Below are 25,983 nucleotides of genomic sequence, written 5' to 3' on the forward strand. Positions count from 1 at the left end.
TCATCTTTATTTAAACTGCAGTCCCAGTCATGGGTTCCAGTGAAACTTGAAATAAAATTATTTTCCCATTTGCTCCTGCAGTTGTTCAACAATATTTTTTACAAATGATGATAACATGTCCGCTTTTTAAGTCAGCTTGAATTGTTTGGGTTTTTTTTCAACCTACATATGATTTTATATCATTTTCATTATACTAATAAATTATGTGGGACACTAATGGAACTTCAGAGAGAACACAAAAACATTTATCTGGGCTGGGGAGGGTCAGATGGTGTCTAGCTAGCAGCAGCTGGCAGTCCTGTCACCTCAGCACTCACAGGGCACCCTACAGAGAGCGGAGGTGATGGAGCTCAAAATAAAAGCATACGAACTCACCACTGCAGCTGTCCAGCACTGTGGAGACGTCCATCTGGGCTTCCTTGTGTGTCTCTGAGTTACTGTGTGTATTAGCCATCTGTGTGTCCACATCTGTCTGCGTGTGTGTGCGTGAGGGTGTCTCTGGTGGCGTCCTCCGGTGGTGCAGGGTGAGGTGCTTCAGGGCCAGGGCGAGGCTCTGATCCAACCTCTCACACTCTTTCAAAGGAATCTGACACACACACACAAGTGTAGACAGGACCAAAGTGACACTCGTTTCTTTGCATGCTGCGATCTGTGTGATGTGATATTTCTTACTTCTAGGTTTGGCGCCATTCAAATCCAATATCAACAATATCAAAAGAACATTTCAATCTGAATGAAAACAAGGCATTTCCAAAGGCGTGTTACATTTTCAGAGCCCTCAGTGCCTCTCATACTCACCTGCTCATCATCCAGTAGTAATGCTTCCTGCGGAGCTGCGTTCACCAGGAGGAAGTGGGCCATGTCCAGAGCCAAGTCCTACGCACAACACACACATCGATTCTGAAGAGCTCAGACCCATAACAGACAAGTGTGTGGTGCCCTCTAGTGAGCTCGTCCAACTCAATGACCAAATGATAAACAGTCATGACTTTAGACATGCACACTTTGACGCGAGCTCAGGAGTTAAACATGTCAAACACCATTAAGGTTTTTCACTTTTCAACATGAAAAGCATAATGTCTGCTCGCAGTGCAGAAATGTCACAGATGTGTTTGAGGTCATTTAGAATATCTGAATATCTGACCACGTCCATTTGATGGCAGCACTGTAATAAATACAGACACTATACATATATATGTGTATATATATATGTGTACACACACACACACAAATATATATATATATAGAGAGAGAGAGAGTGGGACTTTTCACAGTGTAAAGACAAACTTGTCAGTGCTCTCTGGTGGACAAAATGTCATAGAGACACATGCAGACAAGAGCTTTAGATTGCTAAAATGTAGAATACCTTCTAATGTGGAGGATTTTCAAAATTGTTTCTGTGCATCCAGAAAATAGACAGTTTGAGAAACGATGAAGTCGTCACCTTAACTCACACATGGCCATTGTGTAAAGAGCACTGCCTTTGTTTACTTTTGGTTAGCGCTGCTGGGCCATGTGCCAGAAAGGTGTTAAAGAAATAACGGTATCAAACAATAAGAAATTAATAACTATCTGCTACTGTTTGTGTCTTTAAGTTACTACCACCATAAGAAAATACGCTCAGAATGTTGTTCTCTGGTATTTGATGGACAGAAATCTTTTTTAAACAAAGGGGGAACTATCCGAATATATGGACACAAGACCTAAATGACCTCAAACATGTCTTTAACATTTCTGTGCTGTAATTTCTTGTATATGAGGAAACACCAGTATATCTGTGTTGAGATAGGTTTGACAAACATTATTGGCTGGCTAATTTATCGTCATTATCTAATTTCATATATATATGCATATACACTCAGTGGCCACTTTATTAGGTCCACCTTTCTAACAATGGCTTGGTCCCAGAAGCCTAAATTCTGGTGTCATGGATTCACCAAGGTGCTGGAAGCATTTCAGCTTCTGCTCCATGATGACATGGCAGCATCATGCAGTTGCAGCAGATGTGTCGGCAGGATGCACGTTCATCCTGTGAATCTCCCATTTCCCCACATCCCAAAGGAGCTCTGTGTGACTGAGATCTGGTCACTGAGGAGGCCACTGGAGTTCACTGAACTCTGTCAGTGGAAGCAGTTAGAGATGACGTGTGCTTTGTGACATGATGTGCTATCCTGCTGGAAGAAGCCATCAGAAGATGGGCAGACTGTGGCCATAAGGAGATGGATGCAGATGGTCAAGTATTCAAAATGTGGCAGCAGAAATCCTGTGAGCCTGTGCCCACTGTAGCCTGACAGGAGTGGAACCCGGTGTGGTGCTCTGCTGCTGCAACCAATCAACTTAAAGGCTCCATGTGCTGTGTGTTCACAGATGCTCTTCTGTTCTGACTCATGGGTATTTAATTTACAATTTACAGCTTGAACTAGTCTGATCATTGTCCTCTGACCTCTCTCATTAACAAGGCAAACTGGCCTTCACCAGATGGTCTTTGTGATCCAAAATACAAAGGCTGTACAGCTCATAACTAAACAGCTTCTGCCCTTGTTACAAATGATTTCCATCTCTTTCTCTGATCAGCTCTGTCAGAAAAAGGCACACGTGTTGCAAACGACGGAAACATGAAAGACCTGGAAGAGACAGTGTCTAGTCTAACTCAGTGAAAGGACTGAGCCGTTACCTGCACAAAGCAGAAGGTCTCCTGGGAGTGTGTGTCCACTGGTCCACCGGGCCGAGCCAAACATAATGTCACCAAGACCTGCTCACACACATTATGGGCTACACACACACACACACACACACACACACACACACACACATTTTTTCACAGATAAATAAATGGGAGTGCACTCATAAAGCCTGAGGAACAGTAACTGTCATAGAAGAGAAGCACATACACAGACACACCCACAAACCTACATGCACACACACACACACACACACAGCTGAAATAAAAGGCACAACAGGTCCTCCTAAACATATTGCATTGTTAATATTTCTTTGCTGGTCCAGTTCAGGCGTAGATCTGCTGGAAGCTTGTGACGTGTGACCCAAAACTAGTGCTGCACTTATACTAATAGTGTAATACCGTCTCAAGCAAAGTGACATAGTGGTGAGATTAGCAGCGGCAAGTCAGGAAAGTATAGCATATGTAAGGGTAATATGACAATGTCAGATATTACAGTGTACATCAGAATATTATATATCGTGATTTATACTTTTCTGTATTGATTTCAAGATATGACGTAGTACATGATGCAATAAACGATATAACACATACAGTACACTGTTAACAGTAAAGTATCCAGTCTTGATTTGTAAAGATCAACAGATCATCGGTTTTATGCTCTGTAAACTGTCATTTACACAAGTAAATGAACATATTTAACACAAGTCATTCGTGTGTGTGTGTGTGTGTGTACGTGTGATGTACCTGGACACACAGCCTGCAGTGTGACGTGGCTGACTCGTAATGTGCTCGTCAGATGTCTTTGGGTGGATCCTGAGAATAACAGATAAAACTCCACTTCCTCCTCTTCCTCTTCTTCTCCCTCAGAACGACACACGTCACCATCGTCGAGCTGAACGGTCAACACACACTCTCCCTGGGAAAAGACAAAGATGCTGCAAAATCAGTGTGATATGTGGACACACAGACACATACCACATGACTCACACCATCTTCATGTTCACTTTACCCCAGTAAGACCCTGACAGAGAAATCAGGGTCAAGACTAAAATGAAGCATCAGTCCAACAGCACACAGCGAGCTGCAGGGACACCAGCTCTCCTTCCAATTCCACACGACATACTAATGCTAGCAAGTCTACTGTATCAGTTCACTGATTAGTATGCCAGTGGCACAGTTGATTAATAAGAATTGAATGTACTTTTTTGTTATATACATACAGGAAATCAGCTGATACCCATTTCAAACATAGACGCTTCACAAAAGTAGAATTACATCCTCATGGTTGTATGTTGGGGGTATGTTTTGCTCATCAGGTCTACATGTGTTTTGTGCACATGGAGGAGGCCTGTGGCCATGACCACCGGCTGGTCCTGTGGAAGGCACTATGGGAGAATGGGGCTACTGGAGCCATCAAGTCACTAAATGACCAAGGTGAAAGCAGTGGCCATATTCTTGGCACAAAGTCAAACACGTTTCCAGACATTTGGAGCCTCACTGCACATTATCAAACCAGCATTTCATCTTCAAAATGCCAATCGCGAACATGTAAAAGCAAGTGTGCACATTCATTTTGAAACGTTTGGAAACTGTTGCCGGGGAGATCATAAATGCACGGAAGACTGAGAAGATAAAAGTCCTCATTTTAACAGACAATGCCAGTCACGTAATGAAAACAATGGATCACCTTTGAATTACCAGTTTAGGACGTGTCGTGCACACCCTGCAACTTATTTTTAACGAGGGACTACTGACGGAGCAGAGTGTGATTCACTGGCTATCAGCAGAAAAACTGTGGGTCACTTCAGCACTCACCACTTGCGCATTCAGCTTGGAGGACATTCGAGTGGAGCTGAATATGGCGCCCAAGTGTCTGCAACAGGATGCACAAACGAGGCAGAACATATTACATGATCGAGGGCCTCATCGCACAGAAATGGACCCTCTGTGCATGTATAGCACAGTATGACCTGCCAGCCACATTGACTGCAAACCAGTGGGGGGGTGCCAGAAAAGACCATTGCAGCTCCAGTCCTTTTTAAGGAGTGGACAAGGGAGGTAAGCTCTTCATCTGCATCTGATGTCATCCCCACTGTCAGTGTCCTAAATACATTGTCACTGGAGAACAAGAGGCCAGCAAGGGTGTTAAGACCATGAAAGACCCCCCGAGGCTGTAAACAGACATTTCAGAGATGTAGAATCTGAGCCATTATAACTGGTTGCAAGGCTACTGGATCCAAAATATAAAGGCAGGTTGTTGACTTTATTCAATATAATAAATGTTAAATAATTCTAAATGTTACATATGTGTATTTTTATCGTTCCAGGTACTTCACGAATGCAGAAGCCTCCAGAGATGATGCATTAATGGCAGAGGTAAGGAAAGGTTGAGCAGGACCACATCCGAAGCCTCAGAGCCAGCAAAGAAGATGCCACGGATAGACGCGGCAAGCAAGAGCAAACTTTGTGTTTTTGATGCAATCCTGGAGCAAAGCACAGCAGAAACTGGTCCTGAGTCAACCACCACAAGTGCACGCACTGAAGTGCCCACCTACTTCTTCTAGCCAGCTTTTATTACAACTATTATTTCAAAAATCCACTGCTGTACTAGAAAGTCAACCAACCTTGACTGCCCTTCATGGTGGCCACGACGACTACATTTCCCTGCACACCTTCAACAAGTATGGAGAGGCTCTTCAGCACAGTCTCCATTATTATCGATGAAAGGAGGAGCAGGCTGACAGCTGAGTGCTGGACTGACACTGTGTATGAGTGTCATGGCGATAATGTGTGGAAATCAGACTCTCTCTCCATCTGCCATGTGTCCTCAGTGACAGGACGACTGGAGTTTGTTTGAATAAAACACTGAATACAAGTAACACTGCAAAAAGAAGAAATTAAGATCCCATCGAGGCACATTTAACAGCATTAGCACAGTTGTACACATACTGTATTTCTCTAAAATAAAATAAAAAGAACTAGTGAACTCACAACAATACACAAACTGCACCAATTTCCACTGTTTCACACAGACAAAAGTGCATGCCGTCTGCATCAGTTGAAAGGTGCTACAAACACCTGGAGCACCAACTGGACGCGTCATACAGACAGATGCCGTCAACCCGCAATCCCACAATAACCGAGCTGCTGATGTTCCGAGTTGATGTTCCAATCGGGGAGTGCATGTGATGAAAAACTGCAGCTTTTATGCAGAGCTGACGTGCGTCGATGCTGGGAAACAGAACACTGGTGCAGAATGACGAATCAGCTCGCAACGATGCAAATCCATACACTGATTATGTGTGGGTGTCTTATCACACAGCGGTCAATATGTAACTATAACAACAGTATTTGACAAACCTTCTGGAACAACTGACTTCAGATTAAGAATACTGATACCTGAACACATCCACTGCAGTGATGTGTAGTTACAGCCTCATGTTACTTAAGCACAATCAGCTCTACACACTGAAGTTTACAGATGTTACAGTTACTGCACACTGAAACATGCTTCTTTAGCTGTAAACTAAATCATGACAGCACTGTGATGAAACGCATCAATGCTGGTCGTCACACTTCTAATATTTCTTACCAAATGAGTTGCAAATGGCTCAACACGCCACCTGCTGTTTTAAATCATCCTGAACCTTGCAAGGCCAGTGCTACACAGAGACGACCGGTTGGGAATTATTTTCGTCATGAAATTCATATTTTTAAAAAATATGGGGGAGCCCACCTTCCTCCTCGCTCTGATAGTTGTTGTAATTGCTGCATGCTAGTTGTGTGGTCATGTCAGAGGTTAGAGAGGGGACCTCGGGTCCAGAGGAGTGATGTCTTCTCATTAGTATGCAGATATGTAAATCACACTGTCCTTGCCCCTCACATCAAACAGTTATTTGCACTGAATTTGATTACTGGACTCAACAACAGACATTGGGATTAAAACGACATTCTTATTTCCATACAATAATAACTTCCAAACAGTTTAATGGAAGGTATGGTATTTATAGCTGTTTGAGCTGTGTACTGTACTATATATCACCTTTACACAGCAGCTTCAGTTAAACCAGACGGATGTTTGACACTAGTGAAGTGACACCGCCTCCATTATGAAACACCCCGGTGTACATTCTGGGTAAAACACTACCCAAGTCTACAGCTCATAGTGGGTCTAAGACAGTGCTAACTGCCACGATCACAGCACACACAACTCAACATGTTTTCTGTGTGACGCCAAGACACGAAGAATATTCTGAAATATGTGAATGCTTAAATGCATACCCAGCACTATATTACACCCAGCACTTACATTTTTTTGGTTGTATCCACATGGTTGCACTTACTGTGAGCCAATTTGAAGAAAAGTGTCAGATAAATGAATGTAGTTGCAGTGTTCAACTCCCTGGTATTCCTCAAACTATTTGTCTTTAACAATGCTCTGGAGTCAAATATATATATATAAAAATGATCAAACGCATTGTTTTTTCTGATGGATGTTTTTCTCTGGAATGCTTGTAGGGCCGTGAAAGACCTGAGGCCACTGATGAGGAGGAATTTGTTTTTGTGCCATTTATGAATCAGACCTGGAGCATGAGAACGAAGAAGCCAGCTCAGACGACATCAGCTCTGAATGTGACAACAGTCAAGACACCGTCCAAGCAGCAGTCCCAGGAGGAGTTACGACTGATGAGGGAAGCTTATATAGTTTCCCTAACTACCTCCATGTTACTGCTATAAACATCCAAATACCATTCCTGGCCAAATTTCCAACTTGGAAATTTGAGAAGATCTCACAAGCATCGCACTTTCCCGGAAAAACTCGGCCTTCAGCTGTTGTGGCAAAGGCTGGAGGAAAGGCGAGAGGTGCCACGAGCTGACGGATGCTCGAAAAGTTTGTCCAGAAACGGTTCCACAAAAATGCTGGAGATGCCACATCTGTCCAAAACCAACCAAAGTGCACGCAATCATGTTGCAATGACCACAAGAGACTGTGATCAGTGACTGCTGTGCTGACTAATTAGGGTTACAGTAAGATGCAATATGAAGTGCAATGTCAACCTGAAATATAACAATCTCTACTGGTGTATATGCAAACAATTTTCAAACAAATAAATAAAATTTCTACATCTATAAACTGTATTACAAAGTCGTAAATTAATTAATTAATTAATTGTTAATTGTATGTTCTGAAAGGTGGCTAAAGAGCGGATGTATGTTGGACGGCTCGAGCTCCGATGCAGTGAGGGGTTAAAAGACACGAACGGAGCCTTTACAGCGTGCATGTGTTCGTATATTGCTCTTGTATTTATGCCCCCCAGCTCTGTGAAACATGACACAACACACGCACACGTCTTGCTGAACATGCAGTTAAAAGCCTGTCAACAGCCACGCCCGCGCAAACACAGGCTACCAATAGCACACAGGAATGTTTCAGACCTCTCACTCAAGCAAAACACACACACACGCACACACACACACACACACAGAAGTCTCTCAGCATTTCACCATGCTTCACACCTATGCTCATATGCTGTAACGTCAATTTCAATGATGACGTAAGTTTCAGGTCTGTTTCTGATGAGCCGACTGTCTGAAGCCACAGAACGCGACATCAAATCAGACGTCAGAACCCTGCATATATATTTAACAAACAGCAACTATTGTGCTTTTTCAGGTTCCACGTTGAAAGTGTGTCTGTGTGGTCAGCAGGAAAGAAAGTGTAAACATCCCACCGGGGTGCTGCTGTGTGTAATTTCCCTGTGACCAAAACATATCTTTTAATGAACGGTTGACGCGAGCCGCAAATATGTTGTTGTCTCTTTCTCTCTCTACAACAAAACACACACACACACATACACATACACATACACATACACACACACACACACACACACACACACATACACATACACATACACATACACATACACATACACATACACATACACATACACACACACACACACACACACACACACACACACACAGAGAGTCAGAGACAAAAAGAGAGATAGAAGACAGTCGCGCACTGTTGCATACGGCATATCTGAGGTCTTGTACTGATTGGAAAACTAAAGACAGAAACATGTACTTGTGGTACTTTAGAGCACATCAGTAACTCCAACTCATTTGTTTGTATCAGATACAAAACACATATCAAACTACATTGACGCGTACATCATATTGGAGCTTGAACACTATCTGTTGCTGAGGGCTGAGGTGTTTTCCTGTAAGTCAATGACAAACAGGACACTTTGTTAGCCAGTAAAAAGTACTGCAAATAGACTGCACTTACATAGCGCTTTTCTAGTCCACTGGCCACTGAAAGTGCTTTACAACACATGCCACATTCCACACTGACCCATTCACACACACACACACTCACACAGAGATGACACAGCATCGGGAGAGAGTCAGGGTTCAGTAGCGTGACCAAGAGCACTTCACCATGTGGGCCGGAGGGGATCAAGCCTCAGATCTTATGATTAGTGGACAACTCTGCCTCGACCTCCTTCCTCCCAGGCCACAGCTGCCCCAGAGTTATAATGCACATCAAACACAGAAGAAAAGAGCCAAATGCTAACCTGTTGAAAAAATTGCCTTTTTTATATGCAACCTGTCGATGCTAACAAGCAGCAGCCAACAAGCACCTTACTGGCACAAGAAAACGGCTACAGGAAGAGTCCGTCCAAAAAGATCAGCATCTGCCTCGCCCACGGTAACCATGTAGGAAGTATTGATACGGTAAGCTCATGCTGATCCACAGAAAACTGAATAAAGCTTAATGCTGCAGCATTTAACCAGCCGTGATGATGAGGTGTGATAAAGACAGATACTCACGTAAAGTGGAGCTTGTTGGGGATTCAGTTTCATGGCGCTGGACTCTAAAAGAAAACACACAGAGATGTGAGCATTTGACTCTACAGGAGAAAATATGTTCAAAACAAAGCAATGACCACAAAAACTGAACTTATTAGTGTTGGTTGGGATAGCATGAATATTCTGCAAAGCTGGACCAAGAAAACAGGAAGTCACCAAAGGCAAATACTAAACAGGCCTCCAATACAATACAACACAATGAATTACACAACCCAGTCAATTCTACTGAGGCATTCAGTCTTTAATACAAAGCATATAAAGAGGATAATTCCAAAAAACCAACAAATTGGTGACACACAGTTTCATAGCAGCACTCCTCATGACACACGTAACACTGGAAACCACCACAGGGAGCCTGTAATACAGGTTAGATGTACTTAATGCAGACTATTTCCTGGTGTCAGTGTAGCTAAACCTTTTAAGGTGCGTCCAAACTCAGCAGTCTTATTTTAAAACACACTGAAACGGTTCAAAGCGCTTCCTCGTCCTCTTTGCAGTTGACAAACAATCCAACTCCAACATCCCACAGCCAACATCTGGTCAGACAGCTGGTTACTCTGCTCAGTGTTAATCCTGCATTCAGTCTCCTCCTCGATTTTTCTTTTTTTTCCTGCCAGAAGATGAAAAAACACGGCTCACAGAAACTTAACCGGTAGTCCACTTGACGCTGTTTCCACAGGACACTAAAAAGCGATGAACATGGCTGGGACATGCTTGTTGTCGTCACGGTTCTTGAGTCATAAAGTTACTGAAGTCAGGTTCATGTATCATCCATTCATTCAATTATTTAATTCTACCCAGAAACGTTAAAATGGTTCTATTTGTGCAGGCTTTAAAAAAAGGAAAATGACAAATTTATGATTTTTGAAAATGAAAATGAAGGCAAATTTCAAGGAATGTGAAAAAAATGTTGGAATATTACTGTTAATCAGAGATAATAACTAGGTTCGTCAGTGATGACAGACGGACTGTAGTCTATTATGAACATGAAAATGAATAACTTTTCATCAGTTTAGATGTTGTCCTGTGATGCACTATGAATAGAAGTAGAGGAGACAATAACTCTGTTGTTCTCCTAATTGACAGGCTCACATCATACAGCAGCATCTAGTGGCCAAGGTCGCCAAAGCAGCTTCATTAGTGATTTAATACCTGTATGTTAATCACTGCATGTTCAGTGAACAGCCACAGGTCTTCTCTCAATGTGGTCTATCAGCTTTTGGTGAATCAGCTCTATCTGTGGAACCCAGAGTCCCTCATAACAACCAAAACCCAAGTCCTGGTCATCCTCCCCTTCATCAGTGGTGGAGGGGGTCAAATAGGCAGCATCATGAGCACATAAAGACCAACACAAGAAGAAATCATGTAAGGTAGCAGTTGCCTGTATGGATTATGGGTTGTTTTAGGGCAGGAAGTCTTCTGGGAATAAGCAAATATTAAGAAGAAGGAAAGGAAGGAGAGGAACTTTATTAAACCGTCTGGAGGAAATTAAATTGCATGTGTTTTTTTTAAGTTGCAGCGCTTTGAGCTCTCAGGGCCACCATACAAAAGAATTGCATCCCTTCATGTGGAAATGCTCTCAACATTAACAAACATAGATCAGGGGAATGAAAACCACTCACACTGGTGTTTCACTTATTCTGGCTGGTTACACCTCTGTACAGGTTGATGCAGGGATACACATGATTTTACAGATTTTACAGTTTACTAATGAGAACAATGGAGGTGTCAGGTGTTCAATCTTCAGCACAGCTTGACGAGTGACGTTCAAATGCAAATTTGGATGGGGGCGCTGCAGACAGATGCAGCATCTGATGTGCATGAAGTCAGTCAGCGGTGAATATGACTGGCTCACTGTTCAAAACACATTCTAATTACAGACATGTCAGAAAGACACAGAGCCGAGGTCACCACCCAGCTCCTCTACATGCAGTGATGTGGTTGGCCCAGGAAACAGGAAGTCAGATGAAAACAGTGGAGCCTTACAAGCCCTCCTCACACGCTCACAGCAGCAAACAAGTCCTCCTCACAGAGCATGTGCATGCATACACACACACACACACACACACACACACACACACACACACACTTGATTGTGTCTGATAGAGGCAGACAAAGGCTTACTCCAACACACAGGCAGACAGATGCATGACTGTTAGAGCGGCTCATACATGAGTCTACGTGGTGTATTTACAAAGTCGTAACGTCCGGTGGAAAAGACTGAAAAAAACGTTTGTTACGGGACAGATCTGTGCAGCCATGATGTAACTCTCAGAAACAGACTTCCGTTCACTGCATGACTGTGTGTGTGTGTGTGTGTGTGTGTGTGTGTGATCTACAGTGTGGGCTGTGAAGCATGATGCACACACACACAAATGCCTTGTGTTAAATAGAGACAAAACTGTCTGAGAAAATGTAAATGACAGTTGTCAGAGCATAAAACCAATGATATGTTGATCTTTACAAATCAAGACTGGATACTTTAATGCACTGTTTGAAAGAGTAGACAGAAGTTTAATGGAAAGCTTGCAACTTAAATGTGATTTTGACATTTGATCACACTGTCAGTTACAGGAGTCCAGCACTGCTTGGTATATATCTGCACTGCAGGAAACAGTCTGTTCATTTCATATTTCTTCTTTAAATTAATTTTTTTTGTCTCATTCGGGAAGTTCCATAATTCAAAACAGAGATGAAGGCATTGAAATGTTTTGCTCCACTCAGGTGGAATTAAGTTAAACAGGAATTGAAGTTGGATCAGCTGATTTTAAACGTTTAAGTCCTCTGTCGACTCCACCTGTACCTGCAGGGGTTGGAGGTGAGTGAAGAGACCCACAATTAACCAGAAAACTTTTGATCATAACGCAATTCTCCACCCCTCCTCTCTCCTGGCCCCAAACCACCCACAGCGATTCGCTCCCGCCCCCCAAAAAATCACTCTCTGTTCCTCGCCTCTGTCAAGCTTTTAATGCCTCAAGCACATTTTCTTAACACCAGTTGTCAGTGTTTATAACAGCTCTTGCGTAAAGATTTCAGATTCAATAGCTCCAGTCAGACGTAAAGGGCTGAAACCTTCTTCTCTGCCGTGGTTTAATGAAGAATTAAGGAGCTTAAACAGACAATGCAGGGCGGCAGAGTGGAAATGTAAAAAGGATAAACGCAGCGCCTCCCTTGCTTCTTGAAAAGATCTAATGTCCAATTATCAGCGAACACTCATGAAGGATCACATTCCAAGAATCCTTTTTAAAACTGTAAATTCTGCCAGTTGAATCCACCCCAGAGATGTGAAGAATGTCTTATTACCTTTGTAAGAAAACATTAACATTGACAACTCCTGCCCACCTTCAACATGAACCCATTTTAGTGAAATCTCTGTCAGCCCTCTGACGCACTGCTGCATTTCCAAAATCACCCACCTGCCCTTCAGACTGCATGCCCACTTGGTTTTTAGAAGTTGGTGGTTGGTGCAGATATTTCAGGCATTATTAACTGCTCTGCTATGTCCTCTCCACTTTTAAACATGTCAATGTTTAAAAAAACCTTCTCTAGATCCCTGTCTTTAAAGTTATTTTAGACACACTCCCAAGCTGCCATTTCTTTTACAGACTCCGATTTGAGAGAAAAAATGTTTACAACTGATGTTGGATGAAGACAAAATCTTTGTAAAATGTCCCTTTGGTTTCCACTCACCACACAGCACTAAGACTGCTCTGGTGAAGGTCACCAATGCCCAATAGGTTGTTTGCAGTCACATGACGTTAAATTCAGACGGAGGGCAGGAAGTGAAAAACGCAGTGGACGAGATGGAGGAAAGTTCTCACTGTTCTGTGCTAAGCCAGTTGTTAATACTCCTGCAGATTTACTCAGCTCTGCACTATAGCTTTTCCCTCAAAACATGACTTTGTCCGACATATGGGTGCACGTCCTCCCATTTTCTGGATCTCATTCGCTCATGCTGATGCTGATCATCATTATTATTATCATGCCATGTCACGTTCCTCTAATGTGCTATTTCATTATAATCTGTGTGATCAAAAACACAGTAGCCTTTGCAGATTTCCAACAGCTGCTCTTCACACCTGCTTCACTGGTGTTATTTCAAAAGTGCTGTATTCTTCTTCACAAGGGTTTGAAACTACTGCGGCGGCACTTAAAACCACAAAGACCAACCTCATGGTGGTAAAGACAGAGCTGGTGAACCCTCAAATTCATTCAGATTCATCCTCTGGAAAGCATGAGTGCACATACAAAATTTTACAATCAATTTTTGTACCATTTTTGTTATTTCACTGGAAAAGTGGAAACTTCAACCTGCTGGTGGCGCTAGAGTAAAGGACAGAAATGGCCAAAGAATATGATATGAATATTTCAGGCAGCGTTTCAGTGGTGGACTGAGCAGCACAGGGTCTGACATCCAGAACACTCTAAAGGTGAACATTATAAATTTGACAAAGATAGACTTTACAGAAGGACTGCTGTATCATGTAGCATCGGACTGTACAAGTGAAGCTACTTAAGTGCTAACTCACATCTATGCTGCTAACAGTTTGCCTTTCAGCTGGTGCCTGGCGTCCACTACTCATGTGATGTACTGAAGACCGCCCAGTGACCACTTGACAAGTGCTCTTTTAACAAGAGAGGGATACTCAGGAAATCAAATGATACACTGTTTGTGTTCTCCAAACGCAAGAGGCCACCATTTTTCAGAGAGTTTTCAGAGAACCCTTTCAAAGACTGATGAAACATTTTGTCTTGAACTGCAGATTTGGAAGGAGGCAGCTTGAGAACAGAGACTTAGCTTCAGGAGGTTCAGCCACCAAAGGACACTAAGCATGAGGCATTAAGATGACTAAAGTTTACAGATCAGATCCTCTTGTCCTTCTGTCTGTCTGGCCACAGAGATAATCCTCACCCCCAATGAAATGCATGTGTGTGTGTGTGTGTGTCTCTGACACAGGCTATTTTCAGGGCTGTTTGGGTCGGTGGTTAAGGTTAGGGTTAGGGCAAGAGTGTGGCAAGCGGTGGCTATGGTTTGGGTCAGGATACGTCTCCAGGAAATGAATGTAAGTCAATGTAACGTCCCCCAAAAGTGACCAAAATCAATGTGCATGCACATTCATCCATGTGCATGGACATGGATGTGCATTATTCATGTTGTGGGGACATTAATCTGTTCACATGTTCACATTGTGGGGACTTGCCTTCCTTTTGGGGACCAAACACAAGTCCCCATAAGGGTGCAGACTTGATTTAAGATTAGGGTAAAGCCGGGTGTTAAGGTTAACTTCAAAGAGATGTGGCAAGGGTTAGACAAGTAATGGTTAGGGTTACGGTAAGTCTTCAGAAATAATTGTAAGATAATGTTATGTTCTCTGAAGTGATGGAAACTCGACCGTGTCTGTGTACATCTGCGTATGTGCCTGCTACTTAGCCCGCCCACCCTCTCATCCCACAGCAGGGGTTCATTTGAGATCAATCTGTTTCCAAAGCCCACTTGTACAGACAGCTTCCACAATGAGTAATAAGAGCAGTCGCAGCTCACAGAGGCAGCATCAAACGTTGTGAAATCAATTAACATTGTGTCTTAAAAGCACCAAAAATCAGAGAGCAATCCAGATGAGTGACATGTGAAAGCCATAATTTGGAATAAATGAGTGGAGAAACATAGTGAACGCAGAGTATTAACATTGAATAGCTCGATGAAGATGAAAATGATGTGAAAAAAGGCCGTGGCCTTCACAGACACACAGTGTGGACAGCATAAATAGCTTTATCACCTCTGCCTCTATATCGAGAGCTGACAGTAAAGAGATCCTTCTGAGCTTAGTGTTCAAGTCAGAGAGGCAAAATGGTTTCATCATGTCTTTTTATAAACCAGGCTTAAAGCTGGTCTAAATATAGGAAGGAGAGGTTCAAACAAAAACAATCAGATGCTGAGGCAGTACAGGAGAGGAGCTGTGAGATTTTATAATCCACACTGCACAAGTTTTAAAACATTCCCGGAGACTGCTAGGTGTCTGTTCTCAGATTCTGACATGCCAGGGATCCCGTCCTGTGCCAAAACACCTTGGTGATTGCTTTCCAGACTTTTCAGGCCCTTAGGATTTGGAATTTTCCACTTAGAACGTAATAAAAGCGAGGGAGAGGAAGTGAGACAAAAAAAGAGAGTTTCAGATTCTGCCCTCGCAAACATCCAAGGCCACGTAAGATGACGTAAAGGATCCGGATGACGAGAAGAGAAATTAAGAGATGCTTTCCCTTTATCACGTCTTTGGACAAAATCTTTTGTGAGGGTTGTTATTTTCATTTTCAGCTAGAGCCCAAGTGATTAAGCGGTGGGCCAATAATCAGTCAATAAAAGGTGATCACAGATAATCTCAGAAGGAGCACGCATGTTGGTAGATATGCAAAAATAAATTAAAGCTATACATGTTTTACTGGCAGGATTTTATGTATAATTGACTTCTAACTTTTAAGTTAAGTGGTTATGTCCAGTGATATTCTAGATTTTTGTTCATCAAATCCCATTAGCAGAGCTAAACCAACACTGAATGCATCTCCTAATCAGTCCTGTATATGTGTCAAAGTCTGATCAATGGTATTCCTCTGTGTCACAGGCACATAAAGGTAACGGCTGTGAAGGAAGACATCCAGGATCCAGGTAACTGTTCACAGCCTCCATCCCTCCAACTATCTACTATCTAAGCACTAGTGTGAAGAAATGTTTCTACAGAGACACTCCAGATATAATCTGGGCCTGGATGTTATATATAGGTCATCAGCACTGTCTCAACTGTTCCATCATAAAAGGCGTGACCCCAGAACCAACTTAAAGCAACTTCGCTCAGCCCCGTTACAGGATGTAGCTGGAATCATTACCACACATGGACATAGACTACAGGCCAGGCCATCTGAGCAGTGTGCATGTGCGTATGTGTATGTGTGTGTGCGTGTGTGTGTGTCTGAATGTACCAGGGTAACTGCTATTATGTGTGCTGGCATCTGCATGTGGAAGCTAAGCAGACTCCAGGGCAGCCAGTGTGTCATGATAACGGGCCGGCCACTTAAGATGGTAGTGTCCACTGCCTGTGCAGAGAGACAGGAGCTTAAGATAGCCTGAAGTGACATGACCTGAGGAAGAGGAGGAGGAGGAGCAGCACGAGAGTGTTCACGAGAGCCTGCCTGGAACTTATTATCAAAGAGCGGAACCAGAGGTATCGTCTTCTTTTATTTCACACGTTCCTCTTCCTTGTGAAAACCTGACACTACATTACCCATAATGCAGCTGGACCACAGACTGTTTGGATGTGCTATGCTAGTAGCAGGGAATGCAGCATGGAGCCTCTGGCCTCCAGCAGAGATGAGGAGCAGACCACAGAGGTCTGGTAAGCTCACTTCCTTCTCTCTACACAGATATACATAGATATTTTTTATTTTTAAATATCCCCAACCAACGCTGACTCAAGTGATGTCACTCGAGGACATATATCAGACTTCACACCGCTCCCCTGGAGACAATAAAATTTTTTTTTAAAAACTCAGTTTCTCTGTCTCTTATTGTTCTAAATGCTGCACTCGAAGCAGTTCAGCATATTTATGAAGTTTGATGTACTTGTGCGATTCTTGCAGTTGCTGGGTTGCAACCACATGGCTGACATGGTGAGTCACCTTGCATAGATCCAAATGAATATAATGTCAGGGATGACACTAAAGGCTTAATGAAACTTTTCTCACATATGCTGTTTCATTGCCCAACAGGTGGAGGTGGATCTCTATCATTTGGAAGGGTGTATATCCTGAGTTAAAAGCTGCAACAATCACATTTTTTACATTAGCAATGGATCAGATGACCATGTGGAATGTGAAAGGTGTGGCTTGTTGTGACGAACCCACAGAGACTCATCACCAGCTCTGCTGTTCCCCTCAGCTCTAGAGATCGTTTACCGTCTTTTAGCTCATTGATTTAACAATGTGGCACATTTACAGTTTGGTATGAGATGGGTTCTGGAAATAAACACTGTGTTTGTACAGTGATCTGTTAAAAATATCCGTTAGAAACGCCTTCATAAAAGTAATTTGGATTGATTACTTAACCATATATCCACAGAACCCCTGGTTTGATTCAAGCCAGAGTCCTTTATTGCGTTTCAAATCATTCACCTGCTTGTTTTTTAATAAAGTATTTTAGTGTACTAGATTTTGTGATTTTGTTTCAATTGCAGGTATAATTTTACTTTCCTGTGTTTATTTTCTTTTCATCTTTTATTGTGACACATTTTGTAGACTGCTTTAATATGAGTGCTGTAAGTAAAATCATTCCTTACCTTTCTGATATTTATTGGTTACTGATATATCACTGGTACAGATTTGGGATGTCTCCCATCTGGGTCCTTTAATATTGACTATCTGCTGATACCAAGTCTGATCTGATACTGATTAAATATGTATCTGAAACATTGAAATAACATCTGGAGCCTTCTGAATTTGACCCCTTTTATTTTCCAAATACTGAAGGCACTGGTATAGAAACCTTTTCAGTTTCTATAAGTTTGAATGACATATGATATGAATAGTTTAACTGGAGAAGAGATTCCTGAAACTGAAGTGAAGCGATCAGCTACAGAGAGGTCTCACTCTGCTGAGGTTGTTAGAACAACATAACATTCTCAATTGTACGACGGTATTACAGAGTGATACTTCTTCTATCTCACAAGCAATCTTTGGCAGAGTAGACTCTTTGTTGTTCTGTCATCAAATTACTCGTGACTTTCTCGAAATGAACATTAATGAGTGGCATCTGATTCGATGCCGTTTGTTTTTTGATCTGGTGAAAGTGACGTCAGCGCCAGCTGAACAGTTTCCTGAAAGTTTTGTACACTGAGGAGAGATAAGATGTTTGAGTTTAGCTAATCTATGTTTGCCTTTCTGAGAGTCAGAACACGGTCAATCACCCGTGTCACCAAATATATTTTCAAATAATAATCTTTATTAATAGAACAAAACCAATGCTACAAAGTGCTTCACAGAGGCTGCAAAATAACTCATACAGTCAAGTTTTCATTCTCATATATGAAACAACATACATACGCATGGGTCACAGTAATGAAAGTACTGGATTTTGATCAGCTGTTTAACCTGATACAAACCATCAAAATATGACCGGAACGTTCCCATACATCTCTAGAACAGCTCCAGTACATGTGATGATAACGAGACGAGTGCTGTAAATCGTCAAAGCCATTCCTAACGACGACTCCTCTGGAACTCTTGCAGAACCTTGTCGATGCAACACAACAGGCCTTTATCACAGCAAACATTTGGACTTGTCATAGGAACAAAAGCACATGTGTTACTAATAACATTAACAATGTCTCTGTTCTATTCAAGTGTCCCAGTGAGTCATGGCAGTGTGACAGTGATCCAACACGAACAATACCACGAGCCTGAAACTCATCTTTCAATCGTTCATTTGATTATTTACACCTGTGCTTCGCCTACTGTCACATGTCAACACATGTGCAGACTGGTGAAGCAGACAGAAGCATTGCTATGCAAACATACGATAAACAGCATGTGTATGTCCATCTTTGTGTCGCCGTGGGAAATGAAGCTCATGACATCATGACATGTCATGACCATGTATACGTTAGCTTATAAAGCTTACAAAGTAATGCAGCTGCATATTTCTGTCTTTGTGTCGTGTTTTATTCATCTGGCACATGGGGCTGCCCAAATGCAACAGAAGAAACAGTCTGAGTCAGACACACATATAGGCCACATTTGTGCAAGCAAAAATGCATGAACACCCACACACACGCACGCACACTGAGTTGTGGTGAGAGGAGCAGAGAGGGGGCTATGTTTCCACAACTTGTTGTAATTATGTGTTATACTGTACAACTGAATGCTGACTCTGGCTGTTCTTTTAAAGAGAAGTACAACGAGAGGCTGGAGACTAACTCAGCTGGCCAGAAGTTATGTCTGGTATGGAAGGAATGAGACGGAGAAGGGGAGGGAGACAGAAAGAGAAAGGGAGAGAGACACAGAGTGGAAGGAAGGAGCAGAGGGAGAAGCTGGGAGACAGAGAGGCGCAGCGGCTGCTAATACAAACCAACCTCCTGCTTTCAGCTGTGGTGCACAGCAGCCATTCTACTCTGCTGCACACAGAGCTGCAGTGTCACTCACTTCCACTGGCTGCACATATGAAGTGGCAGCAGGCTTGGGCCTTATCACAACAAGCCACTGCAGCTACAGGCTTGGTCACAGAGTTGGTCGCAGGAAAGACCTGAGCCTCCATTAAACCTGCATTTATAGAGTAGTGACTTCTACAACATTCACTGTCAAAGATTCAGTGACAATGAACATTGACTTTCTGGATCCATGTTGTTTTTAGATGTTTCCTGTTATAGTTGTGTAAATCAGTGCCTAAAAATAGACAGCGCTGCATCACTGACTTGCATCACAGATGCATTTCCTGTGCTGCCAAAACACAGTTCAACAGGAGAAAAACTGCTTTAAATATCAGAGACGAAGATCAGGTTTGGATTCTCTGTGCCACAGTTTGCACTGATATCAACAATCAGAAGGGGAAATTTATTTTTAGAGAGGAAATACCTGGACATCTTCATCATCGGTAGCATCAAATGACCAAAGGGAAGAACAAAACCGACGAGCATAAGTAGGCCATGAATGGAAGTAGACACAGCCTTCGGCCTTTAATCACACATACGCAGATATTTTGCAAAACTAACATTTTCCTCCGCGTTTGGGCCTCGTTCACACATGATCGACATTTTAGGTCACTGAAACAGAGATTTTTTAAATTTCAAAACTTCCTGTGTACAGAAACAACGATGTCATCGCCTTAATTCGCACATCGATTGTTGTTTTATGTATTTATGCTTGACGTTTTGCTGACTTGCTTTTATTTCCATTCCATTTACATATTTGTTAAGAACATAGCCTGTGATCAAGGCCTGAATAAACTGTCTGGTGGAACAGAGGAATTATATCCAGTCTTTAGATCTGTCCATGAAAAGACAAGCGAACAAGAAGCGTAATTTTACTGCATGCCTGTGTCCTTCAGTAGCAAGGACTGAACTGTGGTCATTTATAGCACACGTGTCTGCAAGAGTAACGTATGTGATCCACAACATTTAGGTGTTCATTCACCCATTGTCGTCATACACAGAATCTGAGCCAACATGTTCAAATCTTTCATGGTGCATCAAGTGAGGATGAGATCATGATCATGTTTTCACCAAAGCCTGAGATTTACTGCTTGTCTTCCATAGTTTAAAGCAGGGAAATCAATGAGATTGCTACCTTTGCTATAGGTTAATTTGCATACACACAAACAGTGTGATGCGCAGCAGTCAGCAGTTTCTGCTGCCTCTCTGATGTCCGCCCACAGTCTCACTCCTCTCCTGATTCGGTGAGTTTATTTTGACCAAACCGCAGTTGGTGGTGATTGTTGAACAGTATTCAAGTTTCACTTTTTTGCTTGTGAGTGAGTTTTACTTGGTTTCTTTCGGGTTGAATTAAGAATTTGAATTTACGCCGATAAAACACCAAGATTTCTTTCCTATTTGACTGAACTGTCTCTTCCAGCTCTGAGGTGTTGTACACAATGTGAGTTTACCTTTGATACGCTCAGTTGCCAGGAAGCGGGGTGCGGACTTTCAGGGATTATTGTAATAAAAGCATGGGAGCCACAGCTCCAGACAAAGTCACGATCACATGTGACCTCTACAGTCAGGCATCAACTGCCACTCAACCACAAAAGCCTTTATACCGACAGAAAGAGTGTTTACAGTAGACACATTGATATGCCGGGCAATTACTGTTGCAAGCATAATTACACACACACACACACACACACACACACTAACACACCAAATTCTCCACCAATATGACTCATCAGATCTCCCAGCAGCGCTGCGAGTAATTATCACTGTGATTAAAGATAGCTGCTGATGGTGCCAACCCTTCTCCTTAACAAAGGAGTCCCAGATAGAAAATGTTCAACAGCATTAACATGGTGAGACATTCTGAAAAAGGAGCTTTTATTTAAGCACTTGCGTACTTCACTAACGTCATGGAGCAGCAGCGGAAGCGTTGGCGTCTGTCAAACAAACTCCTCATTCTCAGCAAAATGAGTGAAATATGAGTCGAGAGCTGCGAAATAACGTTTTACCATCTCATAATTATCATTCCAGTTCTGTTGCACTGTGGATTTTTCCACGATGTTTTCATCTTCAGCAGACTTTGTATCTACGACATCTCTCTGCCCGGTCTGCCTGTGAGTGTGAAGTCTAACACACAAATCACACGTCGAAGGAAACAAACTGTGCACGGGCAGTAGCTGCTGCTCCAGCCTTATATGACTGAACACTGTAACTGTGCAGCAAAGCATGCTCTTGCTCAACATCAGTTGATTTATTCTGAAAATTCACAAACCAGGACACAACAATTAAATTGTTTAACTTTGTGTGCATGGAGTTTGAGTTGTTTCAACAAATATTTGTAGATTTAAAAGGGCGTTTTGTTTTTGGTTCACACTGTGCTTTTTATTTTTTCTTTTCGATTCAGTCTGCATTTTGCATGCTGTCCCTGTGACCGCTGGGATTTCCTCCAGGTGATCTGGTTTGTTTTCACAGTCCGAAGACCGAGATCTGAAGCATAGTGCTAAAACATATGACTACAGCAAAATCTATTTAACCAGGAGTTTCAATTTGCACTCTGGAGGCAATTTCAGTCATACAGTGCAGTCACACACATACACATCTATGAATAGGCAGACACACATACATATGCAAAAACACACACATTGAACACTCGTTTTGTAATTAACAGGTGGGACAAAATAGATCACACACATATATATACATATATATTCACAGACATACACATGCAAAAACACACTCACTAAAACTACTACACATTGAGTCTTTAAACTTAAACTTTATGCATATGTTGTATTTAACATGTGGGATGAAAATATTTAAAACTGTTATGAGGTATAGACTAAGGGCAGACCTAGTACACATGTTGCAGATGAGTGTTAATGGATTTCGCAAAATGGAGAGAGGCAGTGATTGTTTAGTTGTGGAAAGTAAAGAGTGGACTGACCAATCCTCACTAAGTGTAGAACTGTCATTAGCGATAGCAGGTGACAGAGTGTGTTTTTGGGGGGCTCCCAGGGGAAAGGGGGAGTTGTTTATGTTCATTATGCTGGATGTGGGTTCTAACATCAAGCTTTGTTATGCTTTGCTCTAAGTTTATTCCCATTTTGCAAGGTAATGTACTACTCGTTGTTGGAGGTGTCTCAATGAGTAAATAAAAATTGTGTTTGTCAGAAGAGCAGAGGACTTAAAAAAAAAAGAAGTTAAAAAAGTCATGGGTAAACAGAAGGGAATAGACACCCAAATTTTGTTTCTACAAGAAACATTTTTTTTTAAATGAAGTCAATAACAAGATTAAAAGGAGATGACGTGGTAGTGTATTCACAGCTTCATTCTCTTCCTGGGCCAGAAGAATTATGACACTTATCCATAAAACAATCCCATTTCAAGTTAAAAATGTGATCAAATCGCAATCGCAATTTTCACAACTGCATTTTTTAGAAGAACAGTATGGCTGACAAATCACTGAATATGCTTGTATGCTGATGATGTAATTTTATTCATGTCAAATTTATACAAAATCAATTTCAGTCTTTGTTACAGCTAATCAATAACAGCAATATTTCAGGATATAAAGTGATAAAAACTAAATCCTCTGTATCACTACTTAATGCAAATGAAAGAATGAATCTAATTTCTGAGGTAATGAATGAACGGTTTAAATATTTGAGAGTACAGGTTTTGCCTGGGCTAGAACATGCTGTCAACACTAATTACAAACCTTTAATGATAGAAATTGATTAGGCAATTGATAGATTGATATCAATATCTATAATTAGGAGAATTAATATTTTAAAAATGAATGTACCACGAGAAACCAAGAGAAACATAACTGTCATAAAAATGAACGAGTATTTATAGACCTCAGCTTGCTTTACATTAAAGAAGTATTGCTACTGAAAACCATAATGGACCAAGCACTAATGAATGTGTAAGACAGATGCCATCAAGCCTTCCATTAAAAGGATAACCTATATATTAAAGACAAAACAGCATATACATTTGAGAATACATGCAGGCCGCTCATCAATTATATTAAGGATTTACATTTAATAGATGATCAATTGAATGAGTTTCTGTGGACAATACAGTTTCTAAGCTTTGTCTAAATACTTGCTATATTTTGCATCTGTTGCAATTAATATAGTCCATTTTATACAGATAACTATTTATTAAAACTGCAGGAGCATTATTGTTTTAGTTTTTTCCCCCTTTGTTTTGTGTCAATCCACCAATTATATGTTGAGTTATCTATTATACAAATGTGAAAGACTTTTTATCATGTTGAAAATTTAAATAAACACATTGCTGTTGTTGTTCATTCTTCTAAGAGAAGCAGCAGAACACTTTATTGCATTTACTTAACTCATGATTCAAATAACTTTCTTGGATTATGCTGCAAAAATAGCCCCCGTCAACTGTACTGAACAATGGATCACTTTTTATTACCAGAACAAGTTGTCGTGTCCGTGCTGAGAGCTGAGACATGTTGTGAAGGAATGTGGCCCTTGAACACTGCTCAGTGTGGAACAGTGAAAAGGGAAATGGCTGATATGTATTCAGCATTTTGAACGTATATAGAAATAAGTATAGGAACTGACAACAATTATGGGTTACTGAAGGTTGATATCAGCAGTTACTCTTGGACTGAAACTGCTCAATATTCTGTGCCAGTAGTATAGACTGAAGAGCCTCAACACCTTTAGTCCACTGAAACTCTTATTTCAGTGAGTCGGTATGAGTGGGACCAGAACTACACTGATTCTACACCAAAGCCGACTACAGCAGATAGCACCTCCTCTTCATCTTATCTTCATTAAGTTTCCAGTTAACCAGGAGCGAGACTGACAACTAGTTCAGCTGGGCCCACGAAATGCCATCCATGCAAGCTCAAATCGGACAACCCAATCTGACCTGCACACGATACAAAAACCTAAAAGTTGTTTCCGATTCTTCCAATAATGTTTCTGTCAGCTCTCATTTCTCTCTTATCTTAGAGTGACCAACAACAGATGATTCATGCTTTCATCTCCCCATGATGACTGCAGTTCTCCCCGTTCCTGCTGTAGCCACAAGCTACTGTCCAAGCTATGAAGCACTTTATCAAAAGGACTCTGTTGTTACCGTTGCCAGGCTCTTAACAGGAATGAGCACTTAACTCCTATTTTAGCTTTGTCACACTGGCTACCACTGAGCTTTAGGATAAATTTCAGTTTTTATCTTATCATTTATAAGATGCAGTGTTGCCTGACTCCTAATTATATCTGGATGTTACATCACCTTCTAATATGGAGCCCAGTCTGAGACCCTGGGATATCAACCTCTTGACTTAAGAAAAAAAGGAAACTGGGCCTTTGCTAATGCTGCCACTAGACTTTGGAATGCCCTGTACATGAAGATTAGACAAGAGAAGTCGGTCATTTCCTTCAAATAACCTCCATGCTATTTACATTTACAGTCTTTTTTATCAGCTTTCTTGTTGGGTTTTAGGTGTAGAGTTACCAGATCCGATCCAAAATTGTTATCGGGTGCAGATAGTGATGTAATTCACTGACTAAGGTCACAGATCCACGTACAGATCCAGATTCCATAGTCTACTTATATTTCAGTTTTTTTTATTGTGTGGATATTTATTTCTCTAGGCTGTAACTGTCCTCATGTAGCCAAACACATAATACCAACAATACCAATGACAATAATCAGAATAATGAAGAAAAAAAGAGCTTGTATCAGTATCAGTATTAGAAGATATCCAAATTCAGATATCGGAACTGAATTGGAACTGAAAAGAAAAAGTGGATCTCTAACTAATGCTGAATAATTACAGAAATAGTGTTTTGAAATACTGTTTCAAACATGACTTTAAAACCCTTGTTTCCTTGATGATTAAATACATGGACTCTCATTTTGCATATACAGCGGTAGATAATTACATGACACAACAGCAAACACCCAGAATTAATAATCCAATAAAATAATTCAGTTCCTTTCCAAAACTGGGTGAAGTGACACTACTGTAATGTGACCACCCAGAACTGCTATTCAGTGCGTCTCTCCTTGCACAGCACTTGGCAAGAGGAACAACCTAACAACAGAGCACAACAGTGTAACACAGTGTCGAGACTCAAATGAATCATTTCAGCATAGCTCTGTCTGCTCGACTCTCCCTGTATGAGATGGAAATTTACACCATTATATACAACTACGATTCCCAAAAAAGTTTGGACGCTGTATAAA

The 25,983-nt window shown here is 41.5% G+C and overlaps 1 protein-coding gene across 1 annotated transcript in view; it reads right to left on the minus strand.

Annotated features, from left to right (window-relative positions):
- si:dkey-172h23.2 (uncharacterized protein LOC393772 homolog) overlaps window positions 1-25,983 on the minus strand; it is a 38,341-nt gene that overhangs the window by 4,616 nt on the left and 7,742 nt on the right. The window contains exons 2-6 of the mRNA XM_041938621.1: window positions 9,524-9,567; window positions 3,428-3,599; window positions 2,675-2,772; window positions 799-876; window positions 376-586 (exon numbers count right to left, since the gene is read on the minus strand). Of these exons, the coding sequence (XP_041794555.1) occupies window positions 376-586; window positions 799-876; window positions 2,675-2,772; window positions 3,428-3,599; window positions 9,524-9,556 (592 nt within the window). The 5' untranslated portion in view covers window positions 9,557-9,567. The remainder of the gene's footprint in view (window positions 1-375; window positions 587-798; window positions 877-2,674; window positions 2,773-3,427; window positions 3,600-9,523; window positions 9,568-25,983) is intronic.

The sequence above is a fragment of the Chelmon rostratus genome, chromosome 6 (genome assembly GCF_017976325.1).
Source record: "Chelmon rostratus isolate fCheRos1 chromosome 6, fCheRos1.pri, whole genome shotgun sequence".
Lineage (NCBI taxonomy): Eukaryota > Metazoa > Chordata > Actinopteri > Chaetodontiformes > Chaetodontidae > Chelmon > Chelmon rostratus.